The sequence below is a fragment of the Chrysemys picta genome, unplaced genomic scaffold (genome assembly GCF_011386835.1).
Source record: "Chrysemys picta bellii isolate R12L10 unplaced genomic scaffold, ASM1138683v2 scaf1407, whole genome shotgun sequence".
Classification (NCBI taxonomy): Eukaryota; Metazoa; Chordata; order Testudines; family Emydidae; genus Chrysemys; species Chrysemys picta.
The window spans coordinates 1-16118 of NW_027054113.1; the positions used below are offsets into that span (position 1 = coordinate 1).

Here is a 16118-nt window from a genome sequence, read left to right on the forward strand (position 1 = left end):
GCTAGCTGGTGGGGGCTTGTAACCAGGTGGACCGGCAGCCCATCAGCTCCCTGCTCCCCTAAGTTCCCTGTGCATCAGATGCCTGCAGTTCAGCTGTGTCCCTCCCCCCATTGCCATGTGCTTCTCCTGCCGTCTGCCTTGGAGCTGCTCCCTGCTTACCACATCTTCCATAGTGCAGGGCAGGGGGTAGGGGGACACCCTGACAGCCCCCCTCTTCCTTCCCTCCCCCCCAGCACAGCAAGCAGGAATCTCGGGGAGGGAGCTTGCAGCAGCTGGTCTCAGCAAGCTGATCTAATTAACAAGGCAGTGTACTTAAGGGAAATGCACATATCTACCTCCATTCCTGCTGCCTTGCAGAGTGAGAGAGTTAACCCTTGAGGGCTCAGCAATTGCTAGTTCATCATTTAGCAGTAAGGGAAATATCCCACCCTCTGACTCCTCCACCTCAACCAAGCTTCACAATCATCAACATTGTGTACCAGTATTAAATTGTTTGTTTAAAACTTATAGTGTGTGTGTGTGTGTGTATATATATATATATTAGTCTTTTGTCCGGTGAAAAAAATTTCCCTGGAACCTAACCCCCTCATTCTTATGGGTAAATTGGATTCGCTTAACATCGTTTCACTTAAAGTCGCATTTTTCAGGAACATAACTACAACGTTAAATGAGGAATTACTGTATTTGGTATGAAGCTGGAATCATCATCTTTTCGGTGTGTTTCTAGTTTGGTCCAAAGGGATTGGTTCTTGCCCCACACTATTTAACGTTTTAATCAATGACAGAAGAGAACATAAAATTGCTACTTCTAAAGTTTGCAGATGACACAAAAATTGGGGGAGTGAAAAATAATGAAAAGTACCGGTCCCTGAGACAGAGTGATCTGGATTGTTTGGTAAACTGGGCTTAAGCAAACATTATGCATTTTAATACGACTATATGTAAATATATACGCCTAGGAACAAAGCATACAGGCCATACTTACAGGATGGAGCACTCCATCCTGAGAAGCAGTGACCCTGAGAAAGATCTAGGAGGCATGGTGGATAATCAACTGAACATGAGTTCCCAATATGATGCTACGGCCAAAGAGGGAATGCGATCCTTGGATGCATGACTAGCGGAATCTTGAGTAAGAATAGAAAGGTTATTTTACCTCTCTATTTGGCATTGGTGGAATACTGTGTCCAATTCAAGAAGGATATTGATAAATTGGAAAGGGTTCAGAGAAGAGCCATGAGAATGACTGAAGGATTAGAAAACATGCTTTAGAGTGATAGACTCTAGGAGCTCAATCTATTTAGCTTAACAAAGAGAAGGTTAAGGGGTGGCTTGATTAGTCTAAGTGCCATTTAATAATGAGCTCTTCAATCTGCAAAGAAGGATATAACGCTACCCAATGGTTGGAAGTTGAAGCTAGACAAATTCAGACAGGAAATGAGGCATAGATTTTTAACAGGGATGGTAATTAACCACTGGAATAATTTACCATGGGTTGTGGTGACTTCTCCATCACTGACAATTTTAAAATCAAGACTGGATGTTTTTCTAAAAGATCTGCTCTAGGGCAGTGGTTTTCAAGCTTTTTTTCTGGGGACCCAGTTGAAGAAAATTGTTAATGCCCATGACCCAACAGAGCTGGGGATGAGGGGCTTGGGATGTGGGAGGGGCTCAGGGCTGGGGTGCGGGCTGCGGCCGGGAATGAGGGGTTCAGGATGTGGGAGGGGGCTCTGGGCTGGGGGTCAGGCTCTGGGTTGCCAGGTTTGGGGGGGCTCAGGGCTGGGGCAAGGGGTTGGGGTGTGGGAGAGGGATTTGGGATGCAGGAGTGGCTCTGGGTTTGGGAGGCTCAGGGCTGCGTCAGAGGGTTGGGGGGGGTCAGGGCTGGGGGGTTTGGGGTGCAGGAAGGACGCAGGGCTGGGGCGTGGACACGGACTTACCTCTGGTGGCTCAGCCAGGATGGACTGCGCTGTGCCCTGGAAGTGGCCAGCAGCATGTCTGGCTCCTAGGTGTAGGCGCGCAAGCAGCTCCGCACAACTCTCACCCACAAGCACTGCCTCCGCCCCGGTTCCCATTGGCCAGCAATGGGAGTGCGGAGCCGGGGCTTGGGGTGGAAACAACGCACAGAGCCCCATGGCCCCACCCTGCCTAGAAACTGGACCGCTGCTGGCTGCTTCCGGGGCACAGCACTGTGTCGGAAAAGGTAGGCACTAGCCTGCCTTAGTTGGGCAGCACTGCCAACAGGACTTTTAACATCCCGCGGTGCTGACCAGAGCAAGGTGACCCAGTGCCTTACATGATGCGACCCAGTACTGGATCGTGACCCACAGATTAAAAAACACTGCTCTAGGGGAAGTTCTATGGCCTGTGTTATACTGGAAGTCACATTAGATGGTCACAATTGTCCCTTTTGGCCTTGGAATCTGTTAAACTAGTAACACTGAATTTAATGGAACGACTGCTTTTCACTATCTTAAATTCTGGCCCTTTACTTTCCGTACAGTAAATATAGCACACTATCAGTTTAATGAAATAGCAAACAAATTCTAACATGTGGTGTTTTAATGAAATACATAGTAATCACTTGTGTTTTCTAGCTCATGTATACAATTACAATAAAATAACAGTAATGAATGATGATGATTTCAGTTCTATGTAAGCAATGGAAGTGCTCTGAGATAAACTGATGAAAAGTGCTATATAAGAGCTAGATATTATTTTCAAGCAGCTGTGCATCCCTATTTTGGGAAAGCATAGTTGTAATATTTTAATCCCTATTCACCAGATTCCTCCCACCTTTTTTGTTGTTGTTGCTGCTGCTGCTGCGAATAAAAGCAGACGCCCAAAGAATTTGCATTTGTTAGTTCTTTCTTTAATAAAGCAGGTTAGACATTCTTCCAGAGTGAAGATACAAATTTCCACAACTAAATGAATACGTAGTCAAAATATGGTGACTGCCTTTCCGCAGTAAGGTATGACTGACATTACATGCACAAGACTTGAAACAATCATATGGTACAGACTTGAGATACAGTACAATAAGCCTCAAATTGGCTCAGGTATATTTTTTAAAGTCCCACATTAGTACTTATCTGTAATTTACAATGCATATATTTTCTATCAGATTACATGTTATCCATGAACATTATGAGCAGGTCATCTTTGGAAGAAAGAATAATCCTGTGTTTTAAAATGGCAATTTCTTCCTTGGTATAGTAACATAAGGCAAGATAGGGTGATTATCTGTCATTTTGTCCGAACTATAGCTATTTGGCTTAATGTATATAAAAAAGTCTAATGACATTTCCAGTATGATCAAACAGCAGCCACAAATGGTATTTGGAATGTAGAGGGACATGGTATAACCAAAGTGGACTCATCTAATGGGATTCACTTAAATCTAATTTGTATTAATGTCTCTCTACTGCTGAGGATTTGTTCAAATCCCATGGCACAATAGAAATTCAGCCAACAGGGAGATTCACTGATTATTACAAACTTGTGAGTTTTAAAAAAGTTTTATACTTTCAACTTTGCTTAAAAATTTGACGTTAATGACATAACCATTAAATTTAAAGAATAAGAGAACTGTACAAATCACATTCTTTTATGGCACTGAGACTGTTCAAGAGAATGACAATGTGATCCCTGGAGTAAATGGACAGAAAACAAAAGAATGCTTAAAAAAAAGATTAAAAAATAAAGTGTTTTACTCCTGCCAGACTGCTGTGGTCACTGAAGATTTTGTTTTTATGGTACACAGTACTTCTTGATTCTCCAGATCTACGTAACACTTTCCCCAGCTTTACATATGTGCTTCCTGAGCAGATTCACCTTTGTGCCCCATCAGCAACAACTCTAGCTGGAAGGGGTAATGCTAGAAAGCCTGAAGGCTCTAAAATAACAGCTATTTAATCCCCCGACATTCGCACAAACTCAGGGATACAAAATAAACCTGCACAGAAGCATGCGGGTTAAATCCTGAAATGTTTTTTTGTGAAGATGTAGAAATGAGAGGATTAGAATTAAACCAACATAAAAACCCCTCCAAAATGTTACGCGTTAAAGATCTTTCAGCAAAACAAACAGCCATCATGACTGTGCGGTACCTCAACCTGTCACGCACATGATGCTAAACCTGCCCATAACATTCCAGTATTTCTTCATTTTACAAGGCACAAATAATTTTGGAAGAATTATATGGTGGCTTTCGAATGTGTACGTGTGTGGCAGCTACCCTGTAATTATGTGATAATTACCTTTTCATTTCAGTCTTCAACACTAGACCTTGTAAGAGCCAACTACAGTATATCACATCACCTAACTTTGAAAAACTGTATTTAACTCCAGTTACTTGCAGATTAATTGATCAATGTATGTACCATTTATTAACAACATAACATTTGCCATGCAATTACAAAGTTAGTGCATGGTAACACTGTATGTGTCCTGTAAAATAAAATCCTATAAACGTGGAGGGATTTTGTTGTTATTGTGTATGTGGCAATTTAGTAACATTCTTTCTATAAGTGTATTTCCTCAGAGCTGCTGAAAAAGTAGGCTTCCATTTATTAATAATAATTTCTTTTTGTTACTTCCAAAGAATTTAAGAATGATTATGGAATGCAAAAAATCCCACATGTATTATCAGATGCATTCCACATTTCATGGGAAAGAGATTTCCTTTTCCGAATAGAAAAACAATTTAGAGAGTTAATTAGACTCTTGACCTCATTGAACCACTGCCTTTTTCTTGACCAGCAATGGGGAAGTTCATGTCATTGTATACAGAGAATACATGGTTAGTAGCATTGCGATATAAAGTGCTTTTAATTATGAGTGCCTCAGAGCTCTTTCCCTGGTAAGTTATGTTCACCTGATAGCTGGAAGCTGTTTTAATTCAGTCTGCTCAGATCTAACACCATCAGATGGTTAAAATTTCCCTAGCAAACCACTGATTTAGACATGTTAATCTCATTAAACAATAATTCTTCTCAGGGAAAGTGAAATTAGTCAATATAATTAGGGATAAGAGGTGTAGTGCTACTTGTGAGGAGAAAAAAATTTTTAGGCAAAAAGAAATAGGACTCTGCTGTTCAAATCCCCATCCTTTCCAAAATTTGCCAGCTGGTTCTACTTTAACACAGTAGTGAGGAAGTCTTAAAAATGGGACATAAACGTGTGTCTTTAACCTTTACTAGCTATTATGGGATTAAAGATAAAGAACTCCGGACTCTACTACTGAGAACAAACCTGGTGGCATACCTAAATCAGAGCAAGGGCAAACTTCCTTTAGCTTCAGAAGGAAAGATCAAACCCAATCAAGCTATCTGCAAAGGGAAGTTTTCATCTCTCCATTAGCAGCATATACATTTTCATCTCTCCATTAAATTGTGAATCTCTTTTAGACACAGTAGTAGAAGTTTTCATTTTATCGCTCTCTTTTGTTGCAGACACCCCTAGGAATCCGAGAAGAGTTCTCCTTTGCCTTCTCTCCTTATCAGAGTAACAAACAAATTACTCCAGATTTTCAACAACTCTGTAATTTGGAATCAGTCTCCACATCATTTTCATTTTCAAACCACATCCACTCCTTTTCACAGCCATGCCTCCAGCATATTTCTATACCTCAGAACAGATGTGTTGACTGAGAACTAATGTGATACTTCAGCAAACGTCACCACTCAGATTCCTCTGGTGAGAGGAAAAGGAATCTCATAGTTCCTTGGAATTCAGAACTCCTGTGGGACAATGCTTCTAATCAAATAAATGGGGATAACTCCAAGTCACATTTCTAAGTGAATTATTTCTTAAACTGTAACAGAATTGCAATGAAGGAAAACTACAACACCATCCATCATGAATGGACTTGATTCTTATACATAAATGAGGCTGTACAGTTCTTAAAACATTTACAGAAACAGATTCCAAAGGAACACTACTCCAACACACAAACCCCATACCACCTCACTCAGAAATATTAGAAGTCTTTTAACTAGTATAGATTCAAGCTTCCCAGTGCTTTAAAGAGGCTATTTTAGATTTAATTTGGTGTTCTCCCATACCTGAAGTGCTGGTCTTATCTTTTATAGTTTCTCTCTACTAGTACTAGTCAGAGGTTTTTTCTGTAACGCCAGTAATCTTGATGCCAGTTGCTGAACCAGTTGCTGAAGGATGCTTTGCATCTCTTTGATTTGCCTCCCCTCATTTTATACCCATAATCTCTAGCGAAATAGTTCCCTTCCCACCCTGCATAAGCCTAACCTGGCATGTTGGAAAAAGTAAATGTATTAACTGTAGTTTTGTCTCCTCTCCTCTGGGTATCCATTAGAATATATGCTACAGGTTATTCTATGTGGTGAGAAACTAAGTAAATAGTACTATCGTTCTAGAAGGCGCTAAGATAACCCTACAACTAGCAGTAGTTCTATATTAGATCTGGATACTACTGCAGCTGTTAAGGTAATCACTACAAAACCTTTATACTCTTTGGAGGGTTGAAATATACTGCCTGTACCAAATTTGTGCTCTGATCGATTAGCTAGGCTTTTAGCAGCTGAAATGGGTTACCTATATATACCTTCTGTCCCTCTGGGTCAGTCATCCAGCCCTGTGGAATCAAAGTTATTTCAGCTGAGGTTTAGTAACTGACCTCACAAGCTCTCCAAGCCGTTTAATTAGATGTCCAAGGGGCTGACAATAGTGAAGTCAGAATCCTTGCTATTATTGCTATCATCATCATCAGGGCTAGAACTCAGGTTACTAGAGGAGGCAGAAATGGAGCCCATGAGTGGATCAGAAAAGACCAAAGAAGAACGAGATGGAGCTTCATTCTTTGTTGCCGCCTCCTTGTGTGCCTGAAGTGACTGCTCGTGCTCACAGACAGCACCTTTATTTCCCTCCTCTTCTTTGGAAACCAGGATATAGTCATCAGTGCTTCTGCTCTCTGAATTTCCGCTTGTTTCAGCTGTTGCCTGTGAGACAATAGCATGGAAATGATTTAGACTAAGTGGCAAAACTAAAAACCACATCTTTATTTTAAAATCTCTATTATACCCATCATTGTGATACTGGACATAGGAAAAATGAACAATTGTTGCCAACAACTGACATAACTCAAGTCTACTCTGACTTGTATGATCTCCATCCACTGACCTGACAAATACCCTTGGTACTTTAGATGCGCCAACAGTTAAATTCAGAGTATAAAAATGTATCTTGCACTGTGTCCAAAAGATCACTAAACAGGACCCTGGTTAGATACATGGAAGGAATTAATTCCAGGCTCAAAAGCCCCCCTAGGAAGAATGACCCAAAGCTCATCTCTCAAACCTCAAACCTGGGGAGAAACAGCAAGAGGAATTTGGCTCATTGCAAGCATTGCAGAAGGGCAGATGAGGGAAAAATAATGTTTTTTAACTAACAAAACAGCAATGGCTAAAAATACTTGTTTACATTGCATGAAATATAAAGTTGAGAGAGAATAAAAATACATCACCAGGTACTGGACCTTGTACTGGTGCTAAAGTACTTCTCTCTCACATTACTGCAGTTCCCAAGATCACATAGTTACGTAGAACTATAGGGATCTTATAGGTACATTATAGTACTGAATATTTGACATTTTTTCTGTTGGTTGATGACCTAGTATTAGAGAACCTTTGGCTTTTAGAAGTTAGTGTAAAATGATATTTTGGAGAGTGATCTGAATCTCCACCTAGCCCATGTGGTGGCTTGTTCACCAAACTTTTATACCACCTGGAATAACTGCAGTCCTCCAAGAGGTCCACGATTTGAATCATGAGGCTTAATGGCATATCCAGCAGAGCAGAAATTCTTTTATTAGCAAATTTGTAATCTGTTACCTTGAATGGATGGCAGACTATTTCCCCTTTCTTCCATAAGAAACATTAATATCATATTCCTGTACAGGAAGCAGTTTGTTCACCTACCAGGGATCATGACTGGGTGCCTAGTCAATTTCATACAGCTGCCACTGAGTAAGAATACAATCTGGCAAACAGTCTGACATGGGATAAGCAGTGACTCCTTGTTAGCCTGAGGTGAGATGAACTTGATTCTAACTTGTTAGATTCACAGTAACACAAGAGTGAGAAAAGGGAAAAGAAGTGGAAGGAGCAGCTGGAGGAACATATGTGTCAGTTATGTATGGCTCAAATAGACAATGGTGTGTTAAGTAGGGGCAACTCCATTTTTCAGGCAAAGTTATATTTCCCAGCATAATGTAACTTTAGGGTAAGAGATGGGAAGCTTTGGTAGAGGGGAAAAGGAATAAAATAAAGGATACGGAACAGCGTGAATGAGATAGAGACAGATTAGTAATACAGTACCTAAAATTACGTGCATCATTAAGGTACTGGTGATCCATAACTTGCCTTTAGGTATCCCATGGGCTCCTGCCAAATTTATTTTACTGCAGTTACTGCTGATAGCCATTTCCCATTGTCTCTTGTTCATTACACAAGAGTACTCTCTTGAAAGTCCTCAGTCCATCAATGGATTGGGAGGACTGAAGTACAGGATATATAGGAAATTTATGCTACTAGCTATTATATAAGTAGTTACTACGAATTATTAAAAATTAACAAGGCAAAATATCAGCTGAGTGAAAAAGGTCAGAACAAAGAATTATGACTCAGTACCTCAAGAACAAAGAAAAGTTTGTATTAAAGGGGTTCCAGAGACATTTCCACTATCAGTATGGAATATTTTAAAAAATTCTTGCTTATATAACTTTAATATTAAACATTCTCATTTTTATTTATATTTTCTTCTATAAATGAATTACCCATTTTAATACTGTCTCTCCAATACAAATTGAAACATCTTACATTAGCAACAAAAATATGACATAAATCACAAGCAATAATAACAATTCATTATATAATTAATGGATCTAAAAAATTGACTTTAGCTGAATACTGTTGCTAATCTTTACATGCACACATCCCTTTTAAAATAACAATAATTAATTTTCCTTCAGATGACCATTATAAAATTAATATAACTCAAATCGAACAAATTATTTTTAAGAGTTCCTAAAACTATTTAGTAAGTTCATAATGTAGTTAAAACTGACTGGTTGTAAATTTCCTACTCCTTCTGTGAATTAAAAAAAATGTTTTCAGTACTCCCAAGAAGTTACAAACAAACAGATCTAATTTACAGACAGAGGCACTACACTATATAAACACCTTTTGTATGATGAAACATCATTTCTCTTTAAATTACTGTTTTTGTTTCATCTGATCTATTTGAATTACCATCTTCATCGTCTGTCAGTTAATCAGCTATCATGTCTAGGACTCTGAGAACACAGACAGTGTAAAAGAACGGCTCAGCTCCAGAAATGAATCAACAGTTTCCTGCTTGATTCTATGGACATTCATCACATAGCATTACAGAGGGCCAGATTAAGGTCTTCTGGGGCTGTACGTTCCATTCCAAATTTCATGGCCTTCTTTTTCTTTTTACAACAGTAATGAAAGCTATTTTAAACACCCCTAGTTGATGTAATCCACTTTCCCCCGTTCTTTTTGGAAGCCCCTGACACACAGATACAAATTTAATTTTGAGCACCGAGTGTATTTTATAATTCCAGTCTGATGGCATCATATTAGCCACTATTTCAGTCTTCCCAGCTCTCTTGTCCAAGATGGCTGCTACCCTAGGGAACCAAAGACATTACCTAGCAACACACTTACAAATAGGTTACCAGTGCTAGCGATCTTGAAGATATCTGTAAGGCAAACAGGCTGACTTCCTTAAGGCAGTGAACAGGCACGCCTTAGCTAGTTCTACTGGGGCCCTGCTACTGCAGTTTCCTAAATTCTGAAATGTGCTGTTGCCTAGTTGGACAAAAAGAAGCATCATCTCTTAGCTTCTTTTCTTTATGGTTATGTTCTTCAATTTTTAGGCTACCCAAATTTTGGGCCCCTAAACCTGCGTTTGGTAGAAGTATGTACCCATTCCCTTCAATATGTTATAAAGGCTTGGTATAAATATAGGTCTGTCTTTAGAACACACTATTATTTTGATGCTGGTATTTCCAGAGATAAAAATATGTCTCCCCACTCCTTGCTCTGTCTGTTTCTCTTTCAGGAAACTCGTACTGACATGAACCATGTTTTCTTCCATCTGCTGCCACTACTGAATAAATGAAAAATGACAGAATTATACTTCCAGTAGCTTTTGAAAGTTAACAACCTTTCGCCTTGTGCCATATGGCTTCTCCAAAAATTTCTTCCTGATGAATATCAGCTACTAGTATCAGGCTTATTTCAATTGCCTGCATACTGTGAACTAGCTAAAGCTAACAATAAGAATACATTTTAAGTAAGCCTAGAAAAACAGCAGCAATTCATTTTGTCTCCGTCTTGGGCTAGTTAAAGGAAAGATAATGTGTTAATTATACAATATTTAGCAATGCAAGATTTCTATTTATCAACTGTATTGCTACGGAAATTAATGCTGTACATCTTATTTGAGGCTTTTTCTTATTCCACTGCAGCATAGAGTTAAAAAATGGAGCATTAGAAAAAAAAAAAAAGAAGTCCTCCTTATGTGTGTAATTCTTTATAAAATGTCAAGTGCTGGAGCAATGTGCCACTATGCCCAAACATATATAGTAGAGTGGTATAAATAATAATATTTAGCTTTTATATAGCATTTTTCATCTTTGTATTGCCAAGTGTTTTCTTTACAAAGGTGATCAGTATCACTATTCCCATTTTACAGATGGGGAAACTGAAGTACGGGGTGGGATGTAAGTTTCTTTTTTGGTTAATAAAGTGACAAATGACCAGTATCTAAAAACCACTGAAAGACAATGGGCCAGATTTCAATCTCATTTACACTAATATAAATCTGCAGTAACTCCAATGAAGTCAACTGAGTAACACTGGTGTAAGTCTAGTGTAGAGGAGATGAGATTTGGGCCCAAAATATTTTCCAGAGGTTCTGGAATATAAATGTAATTTCTACATAACAGACTCAGCTGCCATAAAAGGCCAGACTAAACAGAATTACACATGGAAAACCCCCACAAATATAGTAAAATTTATTTTGCTGGCAGCACATTAAATAGGAATGAAACTAAAGCAACACAACGTGTTCTAAATAATTAATGTTTAGAACTTTTTAAACTTTCTGCTAAATTCAGAAAATGCTTCCAGCTTGACCTGGAAACATCATTGTAGCACATTACCCTCATTAAGACTAAAAAGCTGGACTGTGGTCCTGTTTGGGAAAAAAAAAATTAATGCTCTCATTTCTCAGGCTACTAAACTTAGCAGTTTTTATCTTTTAATTTTCATTACACAAGGTCAAAACATCTTCTCTTTTTACTTGATTGTACCTAGTAAAGCAAAACACAATGTAGTCAGAAACAGCAAAGAATGCTGGGGTATTAATATTTCTTCTCAACAATAAGCAGTTCTAAAACTAATTTCTTATTTTTGTTACTATAATAAACTGATGCTCATTACTATAATTGGAGCTCCCAGAAGATGAGATGAGAGAAGGCTAATAAGAATAAATGCACTGTACCCTAAACTGTAAATGTACCATAATCTGCAGATATTAACCATTTAAAGCTCAAAACCTTATTAAATGTTTTATCAGGGTTAGATTGCACAACCCTTACTCACATTTGCCAGCAGTTACTCATGAGTAGCCCCATTGATACCAATGTGAGAATAAATCATTACCAGCCTGAGTAATGTTTGCACAATCTAACACAGCGCGTTGTGTTATACTGTATCTTTCATTTTATACTGTGAATCAATGTTAAGGATTATTAATAATAAGGCATCTGCCATTTCAATACTAAGGCACAAATATTTCTTATGTAAAGAGTGAGAAGCTATAGTACCAAAATAAGGGCTGTCATTAGACATGCACTCCCATATGCAATCCCATTGTGTCTGTGTTGGTCCCAGGATATTAGAGAGACAAGGGGGGATGAGGTAATATCTTTTATTGGACCAACTTCTGTTGGTGAGAGAGAAAAGCTTTCGAGCTTACACAAATCACAGATTTCATTACTGCTTTTACCGCTTTTGTTAAAACCAGACTTTTTTGCCATATTGAAGGCATTGGGTAAACCCGTGTTAGCCCATATGTACTCCAGTGGGCTACCAATGGTTTAATCACTGCCTTCAATATGGCAGAAAAGCCTGGTTTTAATAACCATGGTTAAAAGCTGTAATGACCTCTGTGATGAACTGGGAGTTCTTTTTGTACCACTTCTGAACTTTGGATGATTATATGAAATTGTATCATGAAATTACTGTGTCATGGAATACCTACATGTATAGGGTTCCCCAATGAGTTAGCAGGGTTGTGCCATGCCTCTGCCAGGCCAGAGACAATGGTGATTAATCAGCACTCAGCGATAGTTTATTCAAAGTAAAACACCTTGGGACAATAGGTTTGCTCTACCTATGAGAAGACACTTTCTCCTCTTGTCTGAAGGGAGGGGAGCAGTGGAAAGTTACCAAAAGGCTGAACAAAAGAAGTATGTGATCTCAGCCGGAGTCTATTAAAGGACTCACAGGGAGGAACTAGGGGAGAGAGTCATTTTGCACCAGACTAAGACAAGGGAGGCTGCTGCAGTGGCAGAGTAGGCAAGGAGATGGAGGGCCCTGCTTGCCTGTTGGAATATAGATGGTCCCCCAAGAATCCCAAGAGAAGGATGAGCCAGTGAGGGATGCTGCATTTAAGATGTTTTATATGATCTGTACTCTCCTGTGCTTTAGCTGTTAAGAGCACCCTTAATATAGGTTGATAGATTGAGCAAAGTGTGTGTGTGTGGGCTGCTTCACAACTACTGTGGTGAACCTGAGGGATTTAAATTGTGAACCAGAAGCTTCACACCTTTTGGGAATGGAGTTCTGGGACGGGGTGTGTTTAAGTACTCGGAAGTCTTGAAGGGGGGCGAGGCAGCTGGACAGAGGGTTCAAACACTCAGAAAAGGGGTGCAGTTACAAGATCTCACCCTGAGTGTGTGTCTAGGGACTCCGAGATTGGGGCAGTGACTGGACTCTGTTCAGATTCCATGAGCTTAACACACCCCTGAGGAGCTAGAGCAGAGAGGCTTGGATTCCCCTCACAGCAGTCCTAGCAGGTGGCCGCGAAGGGGGCGTTCACTAGGATCCGTGACAACATCCATTCTAAATGAACTTGTAAACAAACGTAAAAGCCTTTTATCTTTGCATCTAACATAATTAAGTAAAATAAGATATATTTTATTTTTAATATTGAAATACAATTTTTAACAGCGGTTAAAAACAAGGAAATTTTTATTATAAACCACAACATCCTGTTTCATTAGGTTTAGGTAAGTAATTCTTCTATTTCCTTTCATTCACTCCTTCGGCACGGCTGAGTTGATTCAACAAGCTGTAGTAGAAAACTGAGCACAGACTAGACTGGACCATGGCAATGATAATGCTGTTATTGGTTTCCCAGTGTTGTTGGTATTGATACTGGTGCTGGTGTATGGCAGATTTAACTTCAGAACTCTGCTGATGTGCTCTTATTGGGAATTATACATTAATCTGCATACATAGTTATTTGTTCATATAAAATCATAGCTCAACTAAATGACAAAAACCGTGTGCTATGCAACCTTGTGCTACCATGGATGGAAATAAATCTATTGCCTTGTAACCATATGTTTTTCATGTGGGATGAAAGCATTGTATTGATTCAAGTAGAAAGCCAATACAGAAACCTCAAACAACTGAAAGGGAATGGGAGGTTAAAGTGATCTCCTAGCAGTATCTTTTTTGGCACTTGAGGATAGATACATTGGTGCAATGCAGTAATCAGCTGTTGCATAATGGAATTCTAGAGGACAGAGGCAATGAGAATAGTCTACCCAAAGGAAAACATTTGCCTTCAATTTTTAAATCCCCAGCACCAATGATATATTTTTTAAAGACAGTTATAAAGGTATTTTCAATCTTTTAAAATAGGAAACTAATTTACTGAGAAGCAACCGAGATAACTATGTAGAAAAAACAAAAAACTGTACTTGATATACCTATTCACAAAGAGCCTAATCCTGCACCAATGTCGTCAATGGGAGTTTTGAAACTGACTTCAACGGGAGTAGGCTTGGGCTCAGAGCCTTATCTAGCAGTGAACAACATTGCCTCCTTTCTGATAATGGATAATTCAAACCCTGGGAAGACTCATTCATCTAAGGGAGCTCTAGGTCTTATTTGCTATTGTATCAACTTATAAACAAAGCTATTTAATTAGAACAATTTTTTTTACGTTGCATTCTTAGGTAAATGTCTGAATCTCAAAAAAAATTATTTTAATTGTCAAGACAATTCGTGAAATTTTAGGAACTTTTGAAAAATGTTCTAAAGATATGTATTGAATGCCACATTTTTTCCATCAGGATATCAGCAACTTGGCTGAAATGGATGTATTTACCTGAAGCGTTGAGAGGAAGTGTTGCTTTGCCATAACAGATCCTTTTAGGGCATCGCCCATCTCCTTGTTCTGACTGCTGGAACAGTAATGATCATCTTCTATTGTGATTTGCTCATTCTCTTCAGCCTCCAGCTGGCTCTGGTTGAAACGCAGGGAACCCTTTAGAATATCCTTGATCTGTTTGCCGAACAGGAGGAAAAATAATTCAGAACATTAGGAAAAATCTAAAATATCTGAAGCTTGGGCTAATGTACCCAAAGCAGACAGTCTGCCTTTCATGCACTATGTTTTTTGTAAATTATTTACTATATTTTTTGAAGAAGAAAACAATATTAATGGTAATACTAGCACTGGTTAAAGGATCAAGCACCAGTGAAACGGGGTTCTACCAGAAACTGGAAAACACAAAGTACCTAAGATATTTAAAAAGAACAAACCACCTATGCACTCTCCCCAACACTTAGATAGCTGACATACATTATGGTATTCCAGTTGAAAGATATTCTAGAGCTAACCCTAATGAAATAGTTCTTAGAGACAGATGCACCTTGTTTAATAATATTCTTGTTAAAGGCATGTAGTACTTTTCCCTCAGATCAAATTACATACAAATATCAGCTTTTTTGGTACAGAAGACAGAGGCATGGATACTGACTACAGTGTATGTTATGCATTGGAGGAGTGATGGTTAAAGCCCAGAACTGAGAATAAGGCTACCAGGGTTCTACTCACAGGCCACCACAGACTTCCTGAAATTGGGACTGGGTAGGAAACTTGACCTCTCTTTGGTTCAATTTCACCTCCAGAAAAAGAGGATTTGTAAAGCTTAATATATTAATATTTGTAAAGCTGAATTCGGTCAATATCTGTACCTGCTTCAAGCCTGCCAGGGATACCAGAATTTCATCTTCTTTCTCCAAGTGTTCCTGTAATATGACCTCTTGAATATTTCCTGCAATACAAAGAACAATATTTTCCTAAATGATCACTTAGTACTTATCTGCCAGCAACTTACAGTCAGCATGAGCATGCTCAGAAATTAGCACCATGTCTCATGCAGTCACACACATACAGACCTACAGCTTGGCACCTTTACTTACTGTAGAAGCGGATTAAAAACTTGGCTGGCCAATTCTACGCACCAGTCAGAACTCCCACAATGATGCTGTGCTATTACCAGATTTGACTGCCAATTGAATTAATCAGGACACACAACAGACATACTATTCCTGATCCCTAGAAGAAAGCTGATGGCTATAACCTTCATGATCTCCACAGATATTAAGTTAGCCCTGGTCTACACTACGAGGTTAGGTTGAAATTAGCCACATTAGGTTGATTTTATAAGCGATGCGGCTACACAACCAACCCCGTTCCGTCAACCTAGAGGGCTCTTAAAATCGACTGCAGTACTCCTCCCCGGCGAGGGGAGCAGAGCTAAAATCGACCTTCTTGGGTCGAATTTGGGGTAGTGCAGACGCAGCATTGTGCAATTTGACAGTATTGGCCTCTGGGAGCTATCCCAGAGTGCTCCAATGTGACCGCTCTGGACAGCACTTTTAACTCCGATGCACTAGCCAGGTAGACAGGAAAAGCCCTGGGAACTTTTGAATTTCATTTCCTGTTTGGTCAGCGTGGCGAGCTCAACAGCA

The 16118-nt window shown here is 39.2% G+C and overlaps 1 protein-coding gene across 1 annotated transcript; it reads right to left on the reverse strand.

Moving 5' to 3' along the window:
* Nucleotides 1-2847: 2847 nt before the first annotated feature.
* LOC135979939 (TBC1 domain family member 5-like) lies at nucleotides 2848-15474 on the reverse strand. Its single transcript, XM_065580053.1, has 3 exons — nucleotides 15339-15474; nucleotides 14467-14643; nucleotides 2848-6971 (listed from the first exon to the last, which is right to left on the reverse strand). Exons 2-3 carry the CDS (start codon nucleotides 14524-14526, stop codon nucleotides 6675-6677), a joined length of 357 nt encoding a protein of 118 aa, XP_065436125.1. The 5' UTR covers nucleotides 14527-14643; nucleotides 15339-15474; the 3' UTR covers nucleotides 2848-6674.
* Between the last annotated feature and the right edge of the window lie 644 nt (nucleotides 15475-16118).

Bases quoted from the DNA above. Each gene is read 5' to 3' on its own strand.
- LOC135979939 (XM_065580053.1), bottom strand. From the start codon at position 14,526: ATGGGCGATGCCCTAAAAGGATCTGTTATGGCAAAGCAACACTTCCTC. The intron at 6,972-14,466 runs GTAAATACATCC...ATTGTCTCACAG, and splicing joins ACTTCCTCTCAACGCTTCAG to GCAACAGCTGAAACAAGCGG.